The sequence below is a fragment of the Prunus avium genome, chromosome 1, assembly GCF_965620075.1.
Source record: "Prunus avium chromosome 1, drPruAviu1.hap1.1, whole genome shotgun sequence".
In the NCBI taxonomy this organism is placed as follows: Eukaryota; Viridiplantae; Streptophyta; class Magnoliopsida; order Rosales; family Rosaceae; genus Prunus; species Prunus avium.
In genome coordinates this window covers 43,112,987-43,134,962 of record NC_142284.1, presented here as the reverse complement: position 1 = coordinate 43,134,962, position 21,976 = coordinate 43,112,987, and the positions used below count along the sequence as shown (strand labels likewise).

The window sequence follows — 21,976 nt, the reverse complement described above, 5'->3', positions numbered from 1 at the left end:
GGAACCTAAAAGATGGTACTCAATCCCTGGCCAGTGCTCAAACAGTGTTTGGATAATCTTTTTTTTTTTTTTTTTTTGGTCGAAATTGCAATTCATTGAAAACCCCTAAAGGGGTAGAGAACAGTACAAACAAAGCCGAGCAAAAGCATCGGCCAGGAAACTAACAGAAAACAAACATGAACAAATCTAACTAAAACCAGTACAGTATAACATGAAGATCATGTTTCCAAGCCAAAAACTAAAATGTCAAAAGCCAAAAAAAAGGCATTTAGCCCACATAAAGGCATATAGCCCACTAAGAGGCATTAAGCATAAAGAGGATAATCTTTTCTATATGCTTGATTTGATTAAAAGTACTTTTACTTGTAGACTGTAGGAGATAAATCTGTCAGTTTCCACATTTCATTCATTCATCTGTCAACCTTCGTCAACCTTGATGATGATTTAATGGTTTTGTAATTGTTCAACGTAACAGAACCCAGTTGATTCTTAAATGGACTAGACTATGATGTGTTTTTTACTAAACCCCGTTTGGTTCATTAAACGAATTTGAGGGTAAATCATTTCCCATGTCATTTCCCAAGGGATGGGAAGGGATGGGAAATGAATTTGGTAATGCTGAAAAAATAACAAGGAAATCATTTCCCATATCATTTCCCAAGGGATGGGAAGGGATGGGAAATGAATTTGGTAATGCTGGAAAAATAACAAGGAGATAATCACTTTATTTCCTTTCCCATGTTTGTTTTGAGTAAGAATGGAAAACATAGTTTGTATAAATTTTCCATTATACCCATATTAAATCAAATAAAAAAAGAATGCATTCATTTTCCTCCTTACTTTCCCATGAGCCATGCAACGATTTCTCATACCTGGACTTACCAAACATGAGAAAGTAATAGATTTCTCATCCTCAAGTCTCCTTTCCCAGGAACCAAAACGAGGCCTAACAAATTGAAGCTGCATGGTATAAAAAGCTACTGGCATCTTACAGCAGCTGGTTCATTTCATTACTTCAAACATGATTTTACACAACTCCAAATACACACCAGATCTCCTGCACAGGGTAGGAACGAAAACCCGGAGGACAAGGGTTGACATCATTAACAAATTGAAGCTGCATGGGATAAAAAGATACTGGCATCTTATAGCAGCCGTTTCATTTCATTACTTCAAACATGATTTTATACAACTCCAAATACACACCAGATCTCCTGCACAGGGTAGGAGAGGAAAACTAAAGAAGGCGATATGTAACATGAAAAAGAAAAACAAATTACAACTGGCGGATCTATAAGCCAACTACAAGAGAAAGTGTGATTTCATGAGCTTCATGTGAACCTGAAGTTCCCTAGTGTCTTGAGAAACAGCCATATCATTCCACATTGGGTGTTACATAACTAGGAGCGTCTCACTGTCACTAACGTTCCATTGTGCCTGCCTGAAGAAACTGCATTCTGAGACCATGATGATGGCTTGAATCCCCCTGTAAGTAAGTTAGATGCAGCAGCAGCACTTATTTTCCTTCTCTTAGATTGTAGTTCCAAACTCTTCTTACTAGACGTAGAAGTCCCAGATGACCCAGGAAAAATTGAAGCAGCATTGATCACAGCTCGCTTATCCTTCCTGCTTTTGTCAAACCTGGAAGCGAACTTCACACGTGATGCCGCAGTAACATCCTCCTCTGCCACTGGAAGCAGTCGTATACCAAGACCCATCTTCCTTGAAGCAGCCTCTTCTTCAGCAACTCTTTTCTTTTGAGACTGAAATAAAACGATAATAAATAGTGAGGAAACCCTTTATGTAATGCCAAATTGAACACTCAAGTTTGGTTCATTCTCTAATAAGAGACAGAAAGAGATGAAAGAACAGAAAAAATTACTGAGGTGAGTTCTTTTCTTGGAAAAATCTTATATTTTGATCCCCAGTAGTCAAATTTCATCTTATGTAAATACTTTAAAACAAATATGGGTACAGCAGGGTAAAAAAAAAAACTAATTATCACTCCATGTATTCATTTATCATCTCTCTGTTATACAAACCAGAAAGAAGAAAAGAAAACTAACAATTTTACTTTACTTTTTTCTTTTTCAATAGAAATAAACTACTGTGTGAGAAGAAAAACATTAAGGGAGAGCTAAATAAAATCAGTGACATACTCTAAGTTTTGCTCTGAGGGCCTTGTTGACGGCATAGTCATCTAAATGCCTTTCATCAGAAACTCGCTGTAGGCGCACTAATACTGGCTCAGCTTCTTTCTTCTTTTGCAAATCCTCTTCTTGGTGTTCAAGACGATAAAATGGATCTGCGAGCTTTCCTCTTTCTGGAGAACAAATAATTGACTTTTGTTAGGAGAGGGAAGGAAAAAAACATCATAGTGTTTCCAACATATTATGAAGAACAATCGAGTGTTTTCCTTGTACATGCAGTCAAAGGACTCTGTTCATTATCTTGTTCTTTCTTCCTTATTTGATTGAGTTTAAGTTAATTTAATTAGAGAACAATCTATTTCAGTAAGGCATTATAAAAGTTATAAGAGGAAAAAGATTCTATTTGCATCTACTTCAAAACCAACCTTCATCTCCAGGAAGTGCAACAGTTTCTGCATCCACAATGTCATATTCCTCAATCTTTTGAGTGGCCCCACTAATAATCACATACTGGCAATTCTGCGGATCTGTCTGAATAACAATCTCATGTTTGCAGCAGGCTGACTTCATGGTAAAGCTCCATATCTGGAGGAAAGAAGACCTTGATTGTTAATAAATGTATTAACTTAAACCAGTTAAGAAATAAATAAATAAACAACCATACATGTTAAAAAATGAAAACATGGATTTTTTTTTTTTTTTATCAAGGGTAGCAAAACTAATAAATAACCAATTTAATTCCGAGTGGAAAAGTCAGAAGAATCAGTAGTATTTGAAAAATATACCTTTGTAGAATAGTAATTTCCGACTTGCTTTTTTTCTGCATTAAAACGAACACCCTTTGCAATCATAGAATTGCACCCACCACACCATATATGGTAAGGCATCTCAAACCTGAATGCAAGATAATCAACATATCAGAATTCTTCTGTACTCCTCAACTTCAAACTGGAAGTACATAAGTTAGCAAACAGCATTTGTTGGAGCAAGGAAGTCACTCGATTGCATTAAAACTTTCCATTAACAAAACATGCTTCTTGAGATACATTTGACATATCTATCAAACACCTAACGCATATGAGTTTGATTAGTTACCTTATAATCAAAATCCCCTGGTCCAATTTCCTTGCTCTCTCCCTCAAAGCATGTTGACCATGGAACTTGTTCAAAGAACCCTGAACCAAAAAGCAACATTAGAACTCCATATACCAACCAATCATGATATATTCTAACAAGAGTGGAACGCAAGTATACCTTCTTTGGCGTCCATTCTGGTGGATAATAAAAGTTGTCTGCCCTAGCAGCTGCAAGTGAGGACTGCAGAAATCCAAGTAAAGCAAATTTAGCAGATTGAACAAATTAAAAGCAGAAAATATATATATATATTTATACGAAACTACAAATACAGATACAAAAGATTCATCTCAAGCCCAATGACCAAGTAGTTCTAACGGCTGTTTCAAATGAAATATGTCAGATCACATACATTAAGAAAAAAATCACATCCCAAATTTTCGCTCGTGAAGAGCCCATAGGTTAAATTTATCTCCTATACATATAAAAAGCGAAATTACATGACCACGAAATCCTTTTGGGCTCAACGGGCCACCTAAAATCTTAGACAAGCAACTTCGTCGATTAATTTTACAGTGTGAATAATGATATCCGCTGCTAGGTTCTCAAATAATCACAACCAAAAGAAGAAACAAATTTGTGCACCATTAAAATCCGGACACTCAAAGAATTGGATCAATGGAATGTGAAAAGTCAAACTTTAGGCACCTCTTCTTACATCAAAATTTAAGTTCAATAATAAATTAACAAATTCAGAGAAAATTCCCAAGAAAACACGTCTGATCGATACCAAAACCCTAATACCATAATAGCATAGTACGAACAAGATTAATGGAATTATTGGAGAGAGAGAGAGAGGATGCTGGCATACCATCTTCGCTTTGTTGAACTACTCGGTCACCGCAGTGTTTCTGATCAATCAACCAGTCGGCTCGATTCGATTGTCTTGTTGAAGGTTTTGTGTTTGATCGTCAACTTTTGGTTCCTCTTTTGTGTTTCCGCGTTTTTATTGATTATTTTCTTTTCCCTATTGAACAAGGAGACGACGTCGTCCTAGTTTTCTTTCACGATCTTCCGGCCCTGGGCCTGGCTTTTTTTTATTTAACAAATTTCAATAACAATTACTTATTATCAAAATAGTCCAACAAGTTTACAGATTTTAATCTGCCCCAAAGTCTGTCCCTATGGTTTTGGGTCCGTGTAAGGAAATTACTCATCAATACAAAAACTTTTGGGCCGGGTTTAATGTTCCAGTCTATTTTGGCCTAATTTATGTTACTCAAGTCACGGGGAGTTCTTAAGGATTCCAAGCCTCTGCATTTAGAGTTCGCGCATTTTCCGTATTTCACTTCATTTAGGCCATTATAAGTAATCCAATGGTTTAAAACATGACATGTCATCTATAGCATCAGTTTTATTTTATTTTTTATTGTTCTTAACTGACGTTAGTGTTGACGTTATCTCTCTTCCTCTCTTGTCTCCTCCCTCCCCTAGATTCTTTCTTGTTTTTTTTTTTCGGGTCAATGTAATTCTATTCAAATAAATTGAAAAGGATTACAAAAGGTGGAGAACCACAAGCTAAAAAAAACTGAACACTAGCAAAACAAACGAACAACCAAAGGGCCAAACAGTAAAGTACATAACAGACAAAATGAAGGCCCAAAAACAAAAGCCCAAACAGACAAAACAGAAAACCCTATATCTGAGCATATACCACAGCCGCCCACCCCAAAGACCACCTACTGCAACACCATCGCAAATCCGCAAATCACCGAGAAAGAATAACTGGTAACAACACATACCCAAGGTCCAGGCAGAACATGGGGGGGAACTAGCCACCCGCACAAATAGTGCTCCCATAATCCAAGGGACAAGAGTTTTAAACGCATCCCCACACCACAGATAGATACCACCACCGAAAGAGATCAATGGAAGTTGTACCCGCAGAGCAGAGGAGTAAAGGGTTGTGATTGAGAACCAACAATGAAGGGTAGCCGCTGGCCAAAGGAGAGAGCACTGTAAAAGGGATAAAAAAAACTCAAATATGAGACATAGCTCCGAGAAAATGCACCCATGGGGAGTGGGAGGAGCTGACGACTCACAAAGTAGGGGAAGAGGCAAAGATGAGAAGACAAGAAAAACAAACAAACAGAAAAAGTAAAAACTCTCATAGTGGAGAGTTTGAACTCTCACTGAGATGAGAGAGAGGAAAGCAAGGGCTTGTAGGAAGAGAAAATAGGGATGGAAGTGAGGAGAGGGGAGGAGGAACCAAGACCTCCTCCCCCAGTGCGGCGCCAAAGAGTGATTTTTCTCTCAAAGAGGGGTTTTCTCTCTACAACAAAAAATGATTCTTTCTTGTTAGTGTCTCCCAATTCCCACTTCCCCTCAACACTAGTTCAAAACCCAAATAAAGTTGGGTATATCTAAATCAGATTCCAAGTGAAAAGTTATCAATAAAATTTTAGAAAACCATGTTTGCTAAGGCATAAAAAAAGACCCACACCCTAAGTTGAATTTCCTATGTTTTATACAACTGCAACGGATTCAACATAGAGAATGCTGAAGCTTCTCTCTTCTTCATCATTCCTCCAGGTTTGAGTTGACGACATGCGACCTAACTTGGGACTCCAGTCTGAGCCCTTTGAGCTCTCCTTCGTATTTCTCCGAGTTCTTGGCTCACTCATTGGGTTCTTGGCTCGCCCACGAATTCAATTGCGAAATTGTTGAATCAAATTTCAAGTGGAAAAAGCATCCATGAATTTCAGATACAAATATGAATTTTTAGGATTTTGAACTAATGTTGAGAAGTAAGGATTGCTGGGATATAAATTGGGAGAGAGGATCGAAGAGAGGGAGAGAGAGAGATAGAGATAACAGCACACTAACGTTTGTTTAGAATAAACAAATAAAAAAATAAAAGCAAATTTTATGCTATTGATGATATGTCATGTTTTAAACCATTGGATTATTATAATGGCCCAGATGAATCAAAATGCAAAGAAATGTAGAGGCTCAGAATCCTCTATTTACACTTTAAGGCCCTGTTTGGTAAGCTAGACTGGACTGAACTGGATTAACCTTTCTACATTACACTGGACTGGTTAGGATATTACTGGATTTTAAGAAGTTGTTTGGTGCAGTACAACACCAAAGTTGAGATTAGTATGCCATTTATTTATTTTTATATTCTCATTTCCAAATTAATTACAACAAAATAAATTTTCAATCCAACAAAAAAATACAAACATAAAATAAAAAGCTAGAAGACGAAAGGCATGAGGTGGAGTTTGATGGCAGCAGCAGGTTCCCAGAAGTAGACGCCAGCACTCAAGCTTTCACTCCCTCCCCAAATACCAGTTTTTACCTACTCTTTATCAGATCTTGAATTTTCAGCCACCTCCCTTCATATCTCAAAGAACAAAAAATTGCAAAATTATATATATAAATAAAGAGGAAGAAGTTATGAATCTGCCTTTCACCAATTTTTTCTTCCACGATATGCCTTTCATTCAAGATCTGAGGTCTATATATGGCAACGAAGAAGATTTGGCAAAGGGGAAGAGAGAGAGGATCTGAGAGAAGAGAGAAGAGGAGAAAAGAAGAGAAGAGGGGAAGAAAGAGAGAAGAAGATAAGAGAAGAGAAGAGTAGAGGGGAAGAGAGAAAGAAGAAGAAGACAGAGAACAGAGAAGAGAGAGAAGAGAGAGAAGAAGAGAGATGGCTGGAGGCGTGCTCTCTGGCTTCGAAACCCACGTCTGGGGTTGGGTTTCTAAGCCCCAATTATTTGGGACTTGGATCCAAAGTCAATATCCAGTCCTAGACACACTTTAAGTCCACCAAACAATGGCTAGGACTCATGTCCATTTTAATTGAAAATATCCAGTCCAGTCCAGCTTACCAAACGGGGCCTAAAAAGCGTCTTCGGCCACCCAGTCCCAATTTTTTGGCCTTGATGCTTCCCATCCAGCCTGCTATTATTTAAAAAAGAAAAAACCAACCCCCGCCCCTACATGCCACCATTGGTAATTACAAATTTATTTTTAAAAAATTTATTTAAAAAATAAAAAGTTTACAAAGAAGATGCGCAACAGATCTTACTACCATACATATCAAAAGTTTTGGAAAAAAAAAATATTGTTGAGGCACAAAAAATCCAAGGGCCCAAATGTATTTTAAGCTCGATGCAATACTTCGTTGTAAAAGAAGCTCGAACATGATATGCAACACATGGTTACAAAGTGCCTACATGAGCTTTTGCTATGCATGCCACTCCAAACAAATACGTAACCCAGCACGTAGGGAGGTCACAACAAGCTTGTAAAGATGTACCGATTTTGTGAACTTGCCCTCATGGTCTCATCGAACATCACCTAGCCCAACCACAGCCCATTGCAATATGACGAAGCCCAAGCACAAACACACAGATAACGAGCAGCGCCATGTAAAACCCCCCATTTTTGCCTCTACAAGCTCATGTAAGAAACGAGGAAAGAAAGGGAGAGGGAGTGTTGCTAAGGATGTAAAGTGTTGTAGAGGCTAGCTGCAGGAAGACTTTGGAGCTCCAAAACACTTTGTCCTATTGTGCTTGGAATGGTTGAATTGGAGAAAGTGAATGGAAAAGGGAGAAGAAGACTTGGCAAATTTGGGGAGAACCAGCTAGGGTTTTCTGGAAATAAGGGGCTTCCAGCGCCTATAAAAGGAGGCATATGCTATCCATCAACTCGACCTAATCTAGAGAGAGCAAGCAATCTCTCTAGCTATTGGAATACCCTTAAGCTTCCCCTTCAATCTGGTTTTTCTACTTGAAATCCCCATTCCAAACATCACCAAGCATTTCTCATTCCCTCTGAAATAGTCCAATCTCTCTATCTCCCTTGCTAAATTCGTGGAGACTCAGCTTACGCACCATAAGCTACTTAGACCAAGCCTAAGATTGTGATTCTCCATAGTTATCAAATCCTCTTGGTGAGAGAGACTGAAGCACTCCCTAAGAATCCATAAACTTTATGAGTGCTTTGGGGTCTAATTCTTGAGCTCAGGCAAATGGGCGACACTACCCACTTTTTCTTCACAGCAGCCCATGGCCATATGGAGCTATTGTACTAAAAAGCCCTTACAAATTCATATAAAAAATAATTTTATAAAAAATATTAAAGAAAAATTTACTTAACATAAACAAGTATTTGAGGAACAATGTCCTTTTTTGGCCAAAACCTCAGTTACCATATCAGCTTCACCAAACATATGTTGAATACGAAGTGAAATTGTGTAGAACATTGGCGATTACAATGGTGCAAGGATTAAAGAATGTAGTAGATTAGAAAAATTTGAAAATACTCAAACTTATGTCTTGGGTAAAATAAAATAAAAATTAAATTAAATTAGGCATTTTTTCACCTTTCGCAATAGAGAAAGAGATAGAGAGAGAGAGAGAGAGATAGAAGAGATGGACATCAAATCCCACACTAACTAAACATTTTAAAGCTTAAATAAGTAATCAAACACATATGATTCATGGTTTGACAATAGATATTATAACCCTTTTTTATTCCTTTATTTCTAAGGAACTTTAGCTTGGGAAAAGGGTGTACCGCCCTGCCCTCTTCTCTTTCTTTTCTTCCCCTCAACATTAAAATTAGCATAAAAAGGTCACATGAAAGCCAGGAACACCCACATTTCAATTACTCTCTCCAACATTCACAGACATATATATACATATATACATATATCTCTCTCTCTTAGTCAATTAAATTTGAGATCAAGCTGTCAAATAAACTTGGGAAATTTCTCTCTAGGGTTCCTCTCCTCCTCATACATTTAGGTGCTCCATGCTTCCCCTTCTCCTCTATCTTCTCCTCCTCTTATTCCACCATGGCCTTGAGAATTCCTCATCACCTTCTACTTTTCACCATTCTCTTCCTCTCCCTCCTCTTCCTATTCTTGTTTCATGAATACTACAACTCCACCATCAATCTTCACAAACAAATCATCATCAGCAGCAGCAGCCACACCATAAACTCCTATTCTCATCATCATCATCATCATCATCAACGTCCCTCTAATTTCATCACAAGAAAAGTGTTAGCAAGCAAATTTGACTTCACCCCATTTGTACATCATCGCCAACAACACCAAAGATCAAAATCTTCACGGGGTGATCACCACCACATGCAACCACAATCGGAGCCCTCAGCCGATGGAAACGAGATTGATCCACGTTATGGTGTTGAAAAACGACGTGTCCCCACCGGTCCGAACCCACTGCACCATTGATCATATATATCATCACCGTTAATTTCTCAGGTGAAGTGAAGAAATAGAGGAAAAGAGTGAGAGAGAAGATATTAATGTTAGTGGAGCGTTTATTATGACGTATGATGTTTTATTTTTATTTTTTATTTCCTTCTCCAACTCTTTTATTTTCTTTTCAGAAAACTATAATGTGAGAGTATGAGGTTGTACATGTATGAAGGGCTGGTCGACAACACTATAATTGTTTTCATAATGAAAAGGAAGAATTAATTAACACTCCAATTTTTGTTAGGTTTTCCAGTGCATGATTACCATGATATCTGTATAAACGCTTTTACGATTTTGGTGGATTTTTAAAGTGATTGCAAAGGAAGAAACAAGAGTAGCTGTGACGGCACGGCACACTTGAGAGGAGCATAATTTAGCTGTATTATGTATAGCTACACCATCCATTACCATAACGATATAGAAATTAATTAATTAATGAAAATATAAAAAAAATTAATCAAAAGCTTTTCTTTCTTCCTTTCTTTCTTTGAAGATTGTTTAAGCTTTGCATTGTAGGTCGATCGACCAACATGTGATGGGTTTGGTGCCTCTTTTGGAGTTTTGATACACCGACTCTTTGCACAATTAATTCAATGTCGTCATGAATATATTGAATACTCACAAAGCAATGCTCACAAATTTCTTGTATCGGAAAGGAAGATGTTACCGTAAATTGTCAAATTTCTCGACTAACTTTATGATGAGTGATTACCACTCCATACAAATTTCGGAAACTAGTTTAAAATTCTAAACATGCTCAACCATTTGAATGATTAAAATTGACTCAAAATTGAAAACTCATACCATAAGCTTGGAAAACTATTGTATGCTAGTATGACTTAGATGTCGTTGTCGTTTATGAAATAACTTGCCTATGTCTATTTATTTGGTCATTAAATTGTATTTAGTTCAACATGAAATTAGTAATTGTGTGTAGTCTAAACTTGATATTCCAATATATTTCGGAATTTAGAATTTTTCGGAATCCCTAGATACATTCCAATTCCAATCCAATTTTTTATCGGAATTTTCGGATATCGAAATTGATTTGGACTTGCCAAAATCGAAAATTATCAAAACGAAATCAGTCGGAATCGAATTTTCCAATCCAACTTATACCCCTACATGGGAGACGCCACTTCATTGTCAATTTCTTTTGTTTGATAAGACACTCAATTGTCACTTGTAAAGGTAGGGCATGGTCACTCTCAAATTAATAGACAAATAAATAAAAAGAATAATAGGTAGCTAGGGTGGCAGCAGAATCTGTCTGGCATCATGTGTTCATACACTAAAATGGCAATTTGAAGGTTTTTCGTAAATATGTTAATTAGAGCACTGATGGTGAGACCATATAAGAAGGCTGCAGTGACGAATACTAAAGTCAGCTAGGCAATCAATTATAATCATCACTAATTAAAGAAACCAAATTTTCATCATCAATCTGTTTGAAGGAATCCACTTATGTGTTTTGGGGTAAAAGAATAATTAATCGCATGCCAGGTGATATCAGAAAACCTTCATCGATCTTTCTATTAGCTATTATCATTTTTTGGACAAATTAAGTTTTACACTTCATAGCAATCTTCCATGGGTTATAACACAAAAGGAAAATACTTTCCTTCTTATAAGGTAATAATAAGTATAGGAGTTCCTACATTCCTGCAAATAGCAGTGTGATATGTGTGCATACATTTTTGCATACTTGTAAATCGCATGAAAAAGGAGTAGGTCCTTACAGGTAAAGAGGTAAACAAAATATTATTATTATTTTTCTTTCTTTTGTGCATTTAAAATCCAACTTCAAACAATAATTGAAACATACGTGCTTGGATGACATCTTCTACTTGTATGTGTTGCTAGGTTTGCATGATCTGTGGGATCTATAGAAATTATATAAATAATTGTACTTATTTATTTAATTCATTTTATTTTGGTAGGCTAGGTACAATATTATAGTTTGCGTTGGATGAGGTTCCAATCCTAATATATCTTGGATCCTCTCACCTGCAACTGACAATGCGATGTGCCAACTTATGAATGTTTGTCTTCCATCAAACACCATGCATGCACTGTGCACATTGGCCTTCCATTCATCCCCCCACCCCACCCACGGTTTGGGCGACAACCAATATATTTCAAAGGGTTTGCCGACTTTCCCTATTTGCTTCACCAATAATGCATTTTCTTTCCTTTATTTATTTATTTTCCACCCATTTTGTCAACTTGATTTTGTCAACTTTGCTCTGATTATATTACAAGACACATTTCAAGAATCTTTCGTGGCCAATAATGTGAACCAAGGTCTTGTCAAAACAATTATATTAATAATGTACATTAGTTTCCCTGATTAATTAAAAAAAGAATTCATTTAAATTAATCAATCCCTTCCACCGGCCACAACTAATTCAAACAAAATAATTAAAATCGCTAAACTCCTCCTCCTATATATAAGTATAAAAACCAAGGTGGTTCAGTTTTTATTTCAATCCAAATTAATTGCATGCCATACAATTTACAAAATGGTTCGTCTAATTCCAGAAGTTGCAGCCAATGACCACTTTGGCTCAATGCAGCTAGCAATGGCCTTGTTCATCTCTGTCACAGCCCTTGTGGCTCTATGTGCCAAAGCCAAACATGGACGCCGAGCCCCACAACAAATCAATGAAACCAATTACAAGGAAATTACTGGTGGCTCCAAGAAACTCGTGCCCAGCATCAGCAGCATCAGCAACAAGGCAATTCCATTTGTGCACAAAAATAAAGGTGGCAGAGAAAATTGCAGCCAAGGGGATGAAGTTGAAGATGGGTTTGGAGAAGGAGGGGTTTGGCAGAGGTCAATTTTGATGGGTGACAAGTGTCAGCCACCTGAATTTTCAGGTGCGATTTATTATGATAGTTCTGGGAATCAGCTGTCTGAGCTGCCTCCAAGGTCACCTAGGGTTGCCAGTCCCATGCCAATGCCTAGCTTTTTATCTCCCGTCGCTGGAGATGCAAATTAACTAGGCGAATTTAATTTCATATGAAGTTTTTTTTTATGACAAGCAAAAGCAATCCATTTACTGTTTCAGATCAATTTTTTCATCTCTTGCTTTACACTTCAATGTCATTCTTAACGTCAATTTCGTTCATTTTTCACTTAAAATGAGATAGTATCATCGAATAAGGTAAGGATGACACTCACCAAGCTGACATGCTAGAACCTTCCAATCATATGTGGCCACATGTCCATATTAAAAAAAAGAATTTAGGATGGGACTCACCATCTGTTTCCGTTTGGTTATTGAGAAAATTGATCTCGTTATCAATTGTAAAAGTGGATGTTCTAGAATGTATCTTTTTTCCTTAATAATGAGTTGGGAGGTGTAATTAGTGGTGGTCTTTGTGTAATATGGTAGTTAATTACCTCACAACTTGCAAGCCACACAGGGCTTTTGGCAAAAAAAAAAAGACAATTCCCTTTTCACCAACAAATGCTACAAAAAAGATGGATGCACATTTGATGTGATCTGTAATTCAATTGGTAATTCCCTTTTATATGACAATAAAATTGTGTCATCAAAAGAACAGGCAGGGTGGCATTTGTTTTTCACCCAAAAAAAAAAAAAGGGTGTGAAAAAGTAGGTAGAATGGGGTAAATAAAAAAGAGTTGATGAACTTTTAACTGAAGGCACGTAAAAGATAAATCCTTGCTTTCCATCCCCTTCAAAAAAAAATAAACAATAACAAGAATCTCATAAACCCCCAAAGCCCAACTCCACTCCCCTGGCTGCTTTCGCCTACTTCTGAATTTTGACCCACCCAATGGCTTTGCTTCTCCTTCCAAATACCATCTCTTTTTCCCTTCTTACAACACCGCCGAAGGTACCCAGAAGTAGAACAAGAACAAGATTTGCAAGACACCGCCGGTTTCTGGCCTTGGCGGCTTCTCCGGAGTCAAAGGATGACAAGTCTGCTTCTTCTCAGAAATCAACAAAGTTGGTCACTTTTTTGGGGAAAGGTGGCTCTGGCAAGACCACCTCCGCCGTTTTCGCTGCCCAGGTATCTCTGTCTGTCTCTACATTGTATGCTAGCCCAGTCTATATATAATTTACTGTCTACTATGAATGAATTTGGTTTCTAACTTGTGTCTGAGTTAAAACTAAGAAAATAGTAGATACCCAAGTTAGAAAGCTAGTGCCTTTGGTTGAAATTATGGTTGGGCAAGTGTTAATTATACTAATATTTCCTTTTTATGATGATTGACGGGGTTTTCTATTTAACATATTAATTCGTTAAGGGATAAGCCTAGAAGAAGAGACTTGGCTCAAGCATTTCATTTTGGCTGATTATATATGCTTGTGGGGATTGTATCTCAGAATTCTGACTTTCAAGTTTAAGCATAGAATTACAACTTGTTCAATTTGCACCTCTTCTTTTACTGTTACTTTTTGTTTAATGTTTTTCTCATGTTGGATTTTCAGCATTTTGCAATGGCAGGGTTTAGCACATGCTTGGTGATACACACCCAAGATCCCACTGCTGAGTTCTTTCTAAACTGCAAAATCGGAAGTTCTCCTACACTATGCAACAGCAACCTTTCGGCTCTTAGATTTGAAACCACCCAAGTGTGTTTTCCAAATTCCCTTTTCTGTTTTCCCTTTTTCATTCCATTCCACTAATGACTCTATGTGAAGAAGTTTGCTGCAAGTCACCATAGACTCAAATTGAACCATTCTTCATCGTCTAGATGCTTCTAGGACCTCTGAAAGAGCTAAAGCAAGCGGATGCTCGTCTTAATACCACACAAGGAGTTCTTGAAGGGGTAGGTACGTAAGATTATTTGAGGGGTTTAGTTGCATTTGAATGTTTCATCTGCAGGGACCTTTATGATGCGTCTTTCTTTTCAATTGATCAGATAGTGGGAGAAGAGCTTGGGGTGCTTCCTGGGATGGATCCTATTTTTTCCGCATTAGCACTTGAGAGGCTTGTTGGATTCTTTAGGAATGTGGCCCAAAGAAACCACAACAAAGATAAATTTGACGTAATAGTATATGATGGTCTGAGCTCTGAGGAAATGCTACGAATGATTAGTGCAGCCAGTCAAGCAAGGTCCAGGGAGTTTCCTCTCTCTCTCAAACATTCTTTCACATTCATATGTTCATATTGATGTATTGACATGGGCCGCATGTCTATGCACCAGGTTGTACTTGAAATATCTGCGTAATGCAGCTGAGAAAACTGATCTTGGGAGGTTGGCAGGTCCTTCAGTTTTGAGGCTTGTGGATGAAGCCATGAGTATAAGCAGCAGTACACCCCATCGCAATGGGAAAATGAGCACAGAAATATGGGACATTCTGGAACAAATGTTGGAGGTATGAATAATCCATATTTCCTATGACCAGAGTTTTTATGTACATCCGTTGAGATCCTGCATTGTATCTGTGGTGCAGAGAGGGTCGTCTGCTTTCTCAGAACCTCAGAAATTTGGCTGCTACCTAGTGATTGACCCAGACAACCCAGCATCTGTTGCTACTGCTTTACGTTATTGGGGCTGCTCAATCCAAGCTGGTGCACAGGTCTCCGGAGCCTTTGCGATTGCTTCACGACATGTGAATACAGAATCAGAGGAAAGACTCAAGACAACCTTTTCACCCTTGCCTTTTGCTTTCATTCCACATCTCCCCTTTGGTTCCCCTCTAGATTGGAATGCGATCATACTGAACACTGTCAATGAAAATGCACGGAATCTTCTTTCTTTGCCAGCAAGTGGCAGCAGTAGCATAACGCCCTCAGTGAAGTTCGATTCAGCCAGAAAATCAGTAACCCTTTTCATGCCAGGTTTTGACAAGTCAGAGGTCAAGCTATACCAAGTATGCTAAGATATATTTAATTATTTAGTTCTTACCTATCTTTTTCGTTTTTAGTTTGATTTGCCTCTTTCTCTAAGCTTCCTATGGAGTAAATCTACAGTTTGTCTTAGAGATGTTAGAGATAATTTCTTAACCATATGCACCTGCAGCCAACAAGTTTTATAACCCCGTGAGCCTTGATGCATTGAGCATTAAGTAGCTTCAATTTGATATAGAATACAATTGTCGATTTGAGTATTTTCGCAGTAGATCTGATGACAACTTGCTGATAAAGTTCTCCATTATGGATTTTTTTTTCTCTTTTTTTTTTGGCCCTGGTGGCAGATCATATTATTATTGTGCTACTTTTCTCTGCCATTTGACGTTCACATTTTTCGTTAGCTTTTAGCGTGCAATATTGAGCATTTATTTATCTGCAAATGCAGTATAGGGGAGGATCTGAGCTGTTGGTGGAAGCAGGGGATCAAAGACGTGTAATTCAACTGCCTTCTAAAATTCGAGGGAAGGTTGGAGGTGCCAAGTTCAACTTCATAGACAGAAGTCTTGTAATCACAATGCGATAGTGTAATCAAATTCCGATAATTTCATATATTTATAATCAATTGAGATGTGGGATTAGGAAAGCCGACGTTTATTTCACTATAATCCCAATACTATGATTATATTCTGTTGCGAAGCATATGAAATAAAGCTTGCACAACAACTCTTAGAAATAACTCTTCATGTGAATAATCTTTCTAACTTAATTTTCGTTTGGTTTGAATTGGACTTGTCCTTGTAATAAAATAAACTCTAAATACGTATGAAATTTACAACAGAAACTGGAGATTAAAAAGAAAAGAAAAAATTTCAATTAATTTACGGTCTATGTTGCACGGACATGGACACGGGGACACGACACGGAAAATCTCAAAAAACTAGGACATGTACACGGCAATTAAATTAATAATAAATCCGAATATATATATATTTTTAAAAATAATTGACCAATTACTCAATACTTTAATGTCACAAGTTATATACTAATTTTTAAAATAGTCCAACCAAAATGATGTGCTCTGCTATGAAGGAACAAAGAAAAAAAAAATCAAACAGCAGTTCATAATAAAACTGAGAAAAAAATTTAAAAAATAAATCAGAGCCTCGCCTCCTTCACTAGCAGTTCGTAGAGAAGAAAATAAGAGATAGAGGGAGAGAAGGAGAAAATCACGAAGAAGAGATAGAGGGAGAGAAATAGAGAATAAGAGATAGAGATAGAGGGAGAGAGAGGCCAGCACACGAAGAATAGATTAGAACTTTTGAAGATGCGGCTTCTCTTCTCCTGCTGGCTGTAGATAGACAGGTTTAGCCCACTTTTCAATTTACATTTTTAGCCCATTTAAAAAAATTGTTCCAAATATGTCCACAAATGTTTCAATAATTATGTTTGGACCTACATTTTTATTTTAAATTTTCAAATGGCTCCTGCCGTGTCTTTGACTTCCATTGACCCGTGTCCAAAAGTGTCTTGACCGTGTCCAAGCTGTGTCCGGGGCGTGTCTGCGTGTCCGACACTCCGACACTTCGGCCTGATGGAGTGTCCGTGCTACATAGTTTACGGTTCCAGCTTATTGTCTTCTGTTTGTCCCCTGACACGGCCCCTTAGCTCTTCGAATGCCTTCATGCTCTCTGCATCAAAGCCTCCAGCAAACTGCAAACAGTTCCAAGTTAGCATTTCATTTTTATATTATTTTTCTTTAAGATTTCAAAATTTTCACATTTGAAAACTATGTGTAATGAGGGGATTCGATGGCCATCGTTGTCTATCAAAAGCTAAGAACACAATTTATTGCTGATTATGTTGAGCAATATGACCTTAAGGTCCGCTGAATGCAATTTTAATCAGCATTAACATGAGCGAAAATCAATTATACCTGATGAACACGGAAAGCAAATCGCACTCCTTGTAGTAGAATAAACTCTCTGTTCGGTTCCTTCTCAGGTCCACTTAATGCATCAAGTTCTGAAGCTACACGTTTCATATACTTTCTTGCCAATTGAACAGATGAGAGCTTGATCTACAACGGTAAACATCTTAAATGAGCTTGATTTTTCCAAATGACATGCAACAAAATCATAAAAATTATAAGCAGCAACTAAGCACAATGGGATTTTTCTCAGTTTGTGAAGCACACCTTGCCAACAACGCCTGAATCCAATAACCAATCAACCGGAATTCCGAACTCCTTGCACCGTGAAATAGCCATGTCCCTCGTACGCAAGAGAGCATATACACTCTGTTCCACCCTGGAAACAAAATAACAGAACGCTTTAGAACAAAGAACAAAATGAAAGAAGTGTTTCTTGCAACCAGCATGTCAATGCATGAAAAGAAAGTTCGTACTTTTCCAGCAAAGAGTACATCTTCTTTAGAGCAGCTTCGCATGGGAGTTTGGGATCATCAACAAAAGAGGAGACTTGCTTCTCCAATTTCATCAGGTCTTGATATTCAAACGCTGCTTCTCTTAGTGCGTCCACTTTTCCTTCAGGCCAATCAAAGTGCTTGAGGACAGCCCTTTCGTCAACCTACCAAAGGCAGCAAGAGAGATACATAATTAACGAATATGTCTACAACATGAAGCAGCATGCCAATGCAGATTACCCAGACAGGAGGGTTTGTAAGTATACATATCAAACCTGGAAGGCACAAACAAGTTCAAGGATATTTTGAATGTTACAATAATAAGAGGGGAGCCCATATTGGAAACAAGTGTTGTAAGGAGTTCAGAGTTAATAATTTAGCAATAGCAAGTGTCCTCTAACCATCTGGTCAGTGAAATGTTATCCTTCTTTTTGTCTAATTGAAAGGAACCTATGAAAGCAATATTTTCTCCAGTGGAAAAATAATGGCATACCAAGAAGGAGAGCTCTTCATCTAGCCAGTTCACAAAGGCTACCAGATCTTCTATGTTTGTGAAGGAAGCTGCTCGAACTTCAGCTGCCAACGACATGACAAAATCACCTTGAGCTTCTACATCAGCTTTCACCTGTATCCAGCCCATACATTTTTTAGTATTTGAAGCATTGAGTACTAAACACCACAGTTCATGCCACAGATAAGAAGATAAATGAAATGAAAAACAACGTTCTACTCACAGCTAATAGGAATGATGATTTGTTCTCAATCTCCCCAATCATGTTGCTCCTCGCATCAGATGCATTGGATGATGAAGATATTAAAGATGATGTATCCTTCTTTGCTTCACGTTTCATCAATGACTGATAGAATTCAACCAGCTCAGGAGCACGGTGCACTTTATCAGCACTGCCTGCCCCCCTTGGCAGGCTTCCTGGTGGAGGAGGTGGAGGAGGTGGTCCACCAGGTGGTGGTGGCGGTGGTGGTGGGCCACCTGGTGGAGGAGGTGGTACTCCACTTGAGGGTTTGGGAGTTGTACCAGCAGGGGCACCTCCAGATGCTTTAGGAGGCGGCCGAGGTACCCTAGGAGGCCTCTTCTCAATTTGGGCAAGTTTCAGCTTGGTTATTGCTTGAGAATCAACAGCGTTACCATAGTTAGTTTGGTTGCTTGAATCACCCAAAATAACTGCCTTCTCCTTTATATGGGCAAGTTTTGGTGGTAAAGCTACTGGTCTCTCAGCCTTCGCTCTAGGTTCGTATGTAAAATTTACATTTGATTTGTCACCATACTTCTCTGCTCTTGCTTGCTCAGCCCTTTCTTTAATTTGTTTTTCCCTTTCTAAGGCCAACTTATGCCGGTCTTTGTAAGCAGGATATTTCTCATCCAGAACTCCTTCAACCGACTTCGACATCAACTGGAAAGATGCTGCAACAGAATTAGGTGAGTTGCTAGAAGACATCTGTGTTCTAATGTTCGGGAGACTGGGAGTTTGAGGGGAGTCTGGAAGTTCCTGATCCACCTTCCCAAATGTAGTGATGGCTACACCGTCACCGGCATTCCTTATCATCAAGGATTCCAATGGACCCCTTGGTCGAACGCTCATACTTGCCCTGCTTGGAGAGCCTCCAGAGAGAGATCTACTTGGAGATGAAAGAGCACTAGAATCATCTTTGCTTTTACCCCATCTTTTCAGCTTTTGCATTATACTCGGTTTCTTGCTGAGACTACCATACCGACTTGTGGAACTATCAATAGAAACATTGTCAAAATCCTCACTTCCAGGGGAGGATGGATGAGAAAAGTTGCTTTCAATATCTGTATCCCCTTGCCCACGTTCTGATCCTGCATACTCCAACATCAGTTGTTTGGCCTTCTCCTGCGATTTGGGGCTCAGACTCTTGTTGAGATCACGAGCTGATACCTTTCCTTGAGGTGTCTGATAGTTCCGGAGCTCATACCTCAAGCATGCATTTACCCAACGAAGGTACACTAGCTCTTCAACTTCACTAAACCTGTTCATCTGAAGACCCTCCACTTGCTTTGACAGGTCCTCATTTGCATGCTTTAAATTATTGGCCTCCTCTCTTACATTTGCAACCATATCACTCTGAAATAGAGAGGAAAAACACTGTAAGAATAAATTCAGACAAACATGTTTACATGCAGTGATTACAACTTGTTCCATACATAATACTGGTTAAACAGCCTATGAAATTTCTACCAGCTTGCTGAATCAATTTCAATAAATAAATAAATAAATAATTTAATCTTCGCATCTGTAAGTTGTAGTCTCAATTTTAAACTCAGAATAGTCAGGGACCATGTCGTAAACCAAAAATAGCCAAAGCTAAAAGAGAAACTACATGACTGGCCAAAAAAACAAAATAGGAAGGAAAAAAAGAGAAGGGGAAAACTTACATGGCAATGTTTTAAATATTCTCCCTTCCTCCCATGCACGTTTTAAAAAAAATGACATACACATAGTATGCAATGCAAGAAAGCACTCAGACTAACCTCCGTCATGTTGGAGAGGGCTGCTACTCTTGCTTCAGCAGCATTCAATTTAATAGTTAGTTCTCTCTTTTCGATTTGAAGTTCTTTGTTCTTTCTCTTAAGCTCCATGACTTCCACCTCTAACTCCTTTACAGCTTTCAGCTTCTTTTCAATTTCAGCATCTTTCTTGACTGCTTCTTCCTCTTTTGCCTGTAAACCAGAAACTTGTTGTTTGAGCAACAGTAGCTGGCCTTTTGTCTGGTTAGCATCAAGCTGAATCTGCCTCTGCAACTCCTTGAGTTTGTACCTTGCTGCCTCTAGCTCCTTCTTGGCTGAAACTCCCTGCGCAATCTCTTCTTGAAGCTTCTTCCTCTCAGTCTGCAGAGAATTAATAGTAATATTGAGCATGCCAACCTCCACTGTCTTTATCTTGAGCTGCCTTTGTAATTCAGTGACGTCTGATTCCTGTTCCTTCAATCCATAGTACTCAAGTAATTCACCTTCAAGCTTCACTTCTCTTTCCTCCAATTCCTTCACCAGGTTACGCAACCGTTCCAGCTCACTTGCATTGTTTACCATCTCAGTTTCATATACATGTTTCTCTTTTGAATCCATCTTGTTAACAAGTAATGGGATTTCAATCTCCCCGGATAAAAGATCTTCAAATTCAGGTAAAATATCTTCATTTCCAATATCACCAGGTGAAATATCACGAGCACGGTCAAATATACTGCTAATTAATTTAACCTCTTCTTCTTCTTCCTCCTCCTCTTCTTCTTTCCCCTGCAGTTAAGTCAAAAAAATATAATCCTTTTCTTATAAAAAGAAAAGGTAAAAAATTGCAAAACGTATAGGTAAAAGGAAGGGAACATAAGATTTGCTAACAATATTTTGATGTTGAAAAAGAGGAGAATTTGATAAAATTTTGTTATGTACTTACATCCTTTTCTCTGAGGCTATCATTAGAATATGTAAGTTGCTCTTCGTCTTCCTTCTCACTTTGATGTTTAAAGTTTGCTTCACCATTTTCTAAGTTAACATGATCACAAGAACTCAGAACATGACTCGCAATGAATATAACTCATATCTTGAATAAGATTACTAAATACGGCCCAGTTTCAATAAATCAACTGATAAAAGGCCAGGAACTGTTTTGGGAAAATAATAAAGACGTAATAGATATGAAACTCGTCGAGATGAATACCTGAATGCCTGCTTGTTGAGGCTGAATTTTTGACGTTGTGCTGCCTCGCTGCAAAGGCTGCAATAGAAGCAGCAACCAAGAGGCCTAACCTGACTATCATGAAGGTATTGCAAATAGGCAAAGCTCAAGTCCTCACTCATCTATAAAGATAACCCAATTCCAAAACAACCCGCCACCCTCTTCTTCCCCACCCCATAACTGATAATTCAAACCATTAACGCTCTGGAAATGCAGCAAGAGCAACCCAGAATCTGTAATTCCCAAGAGAGCTTAAGAAGACAATCCTTTTCCTACAACCATATCCAATCGTGCACATCCCAGACGAGTTTAAAGAACTTGCATTTATAAGTATAATTAATATCCAAATCTATCTATGAATAAACATTCCCACACCATCAGCTATCATCTTCTTATCAGGTTTATAGACCATTCACTCGAGAAGGCTTTGCTCTGTCGGAAGTTCTTTATAAGTAGAATTCCAGCACAGCTCTTAATGCTAAGAGCTACAG

At 38.2% G+C, this 21,976-nt stretch overlaps 4 protein-coding genes across 4 annotated transcripts; 2 read left to right on the top strand and 2 right to left on the bottom strand.

The window, feature by feature from the left end:
• Positions 1-1,124: 1,124 nt before the first annotated feature.
• On the bottom strand, positions 1,125-4,257 carry LOC110744274 (uncharacterized). The gene is made up of 7 exons (XM_021944240.2): positions 4,096-4,257; positions 3,405-3,467; positions 3,246-3,325; positions 2,936-3,044; positions 2,576-2,735; positions 2,160-2,323; positions 1,125-1,763 (listed from the first exon to the last, which is right to left on the bottom strand). The coding sequence occupies exons 1-7, from the start codon at positions 4,096-4,098 to the stop codon at positions 1,401-1,403; spliced, it is 942 nt and encodes a 313-aa protein (XP_021799932.1). The 5' UTR covers positions 4,099-4,257; the 3' UTR covers positions 1,125-1,400.
• Positions 4,258-12,026: 7,769 nt separating this feature from the next.
• On the top strand, positions 12,027-12,625 carry LOC110744277 (uncharacterized). Its single transcript, XM_021944245.2, has one exon. It carries the CDS (start codon positions 12,045-12,047, stop codon positions 12,522-12,524), a length of 480 nt encoding a protein of 159 aa, XP_021799937.1. The 5' UTR covers positions 12,027-12,044; the 3' UTR covers positions 12,525-12,625.
• A 583-nt stretch (positions 12,626-13,208) lies between these two features.
• On the top strand, positions 13,209-16,080 carry LOC110744272 (P-loop containing nucleoside triphosphate hydrolases superfamily protein). The gene is made up of 7 exons (XM_021944238.2): positions 13,209-13,563; positions 13,986-14,129; positions 14,252-14,326; positions 14,420-14,613; positions 14,705-14,876; positions 14,955-15,374; positions 15,800-16,080. The coding sequence occupies exons 1-7, from the start codon at positions 13,327-13,329 to the stop codon at positions 15,935-15,937; spliced, it is 1,380 nt and encodes a 459-aa protein (XP_021799930.1). The 5' UTR covers positions 13,209-13,326; the 3' UTR covers positions 15,938-16,080.
• Positions 16,081-16,659: 579 nt separating this feature from the next.
• Positions 16,660-21,906, bottom strand: CHUP1 (Hydroxyproline-rich glycoprotein family protein). Its single transcript, XM_088247182.1, has 9 exons — positions 21,468-21,906; positions 21,204-21,292; positions 20,285-21,046; positions 18,510-19,877; positions 18,269-18,400; positions 17,758-17,939; positions 17,549-17,660; positions 17,288-17,431; positions 16,660-17,064 (listed from the first exon to the last, which is right to left on the bottom strand). Exons 1-9 carry the CDS (start codon positions 21,565-21,567, stop codon positions 16,969-16,971), a joined length of 2,985 nt encoding a protein of 994 aa, XP_088103308.1. The 5' UTR covers positions 21,568-21,906; the 3' UTR covers positions 16,660-16,968.
• Between the last annotated feature and the right edge of the window lie 70 nt (positions 21,907-21,976).

Excerpts from the sequence above, each read along its gene's own strand:
- LOC110744274 (XM_021944240.2), bottom strand. Across the intron at positions 3,045-3,245 it reads CAGGGGATTTTGATTATAAG|GTTTGAGATGCCTTACCATA; the intron begins GTAACTAATCAA and ends TCTTGCATTCAG. Across the intron at positions 2,736-2,935 it reads GAAATTACTATTCTACAAAG|ATATGGAGCTTTACCATGAA; the intron begins GTATATTTTTCA and ends TCTTTCCTCCAG.
- LOC110744277 (XM_021944245.2), top strand. The coding sequence starts at position 12,045 with ATGGTTCGTCTAATTCCAGAAGTTGCAGCCAATGACCACTTTGGCTCA.
- CHUP1 (XM_088247182.1), bottom strand. The coding sequence starts at position 21,567 with ATGATAGTCAGGTTAGGCCTCTTGGTTGCTGCTTCTATTGCAGCCTTT. Across the intron at positions 17,940-18,268 it reads ATGAAGAGCTCTCCTTCTTG|GTTGACGAAAGGGCTGTCCT; the intron begins GTATGCCATTAT and ends TGCCTTTGGTAG. Across the intron at positions 17,065-17,287 it reads TTGCTTTCCGTGTTCATCAG|TTTGCTGGAGGCTTTGATGC; the intron begins GTATAATTGATT and ends AACTGTTTGCAG.
- LOC110744272 (XM_021944238.2), top strand. The coding sequence starts at position 13,327 with ATGGCTTTGCTTCTCCTTCCAAATACCATCTCTTTTTCCCTTCTTACA. Across the intron at positions 13,564-13,985 it reads CCGCCGTTTTCGCTGCCCAG|CATTTTGCAATGGCAGGGTT; the intron begins GTATCTCTGTCT and ends TTGGATTTTCAG. Across the intron at positions 14,327-14,419 it reads CACAAGGAGTTCTTGAAGGG|ATAGTGGGAGAAGAGCTTGG; the intron begins GTAGGTACGTAA and ends TCAATTGATCAG.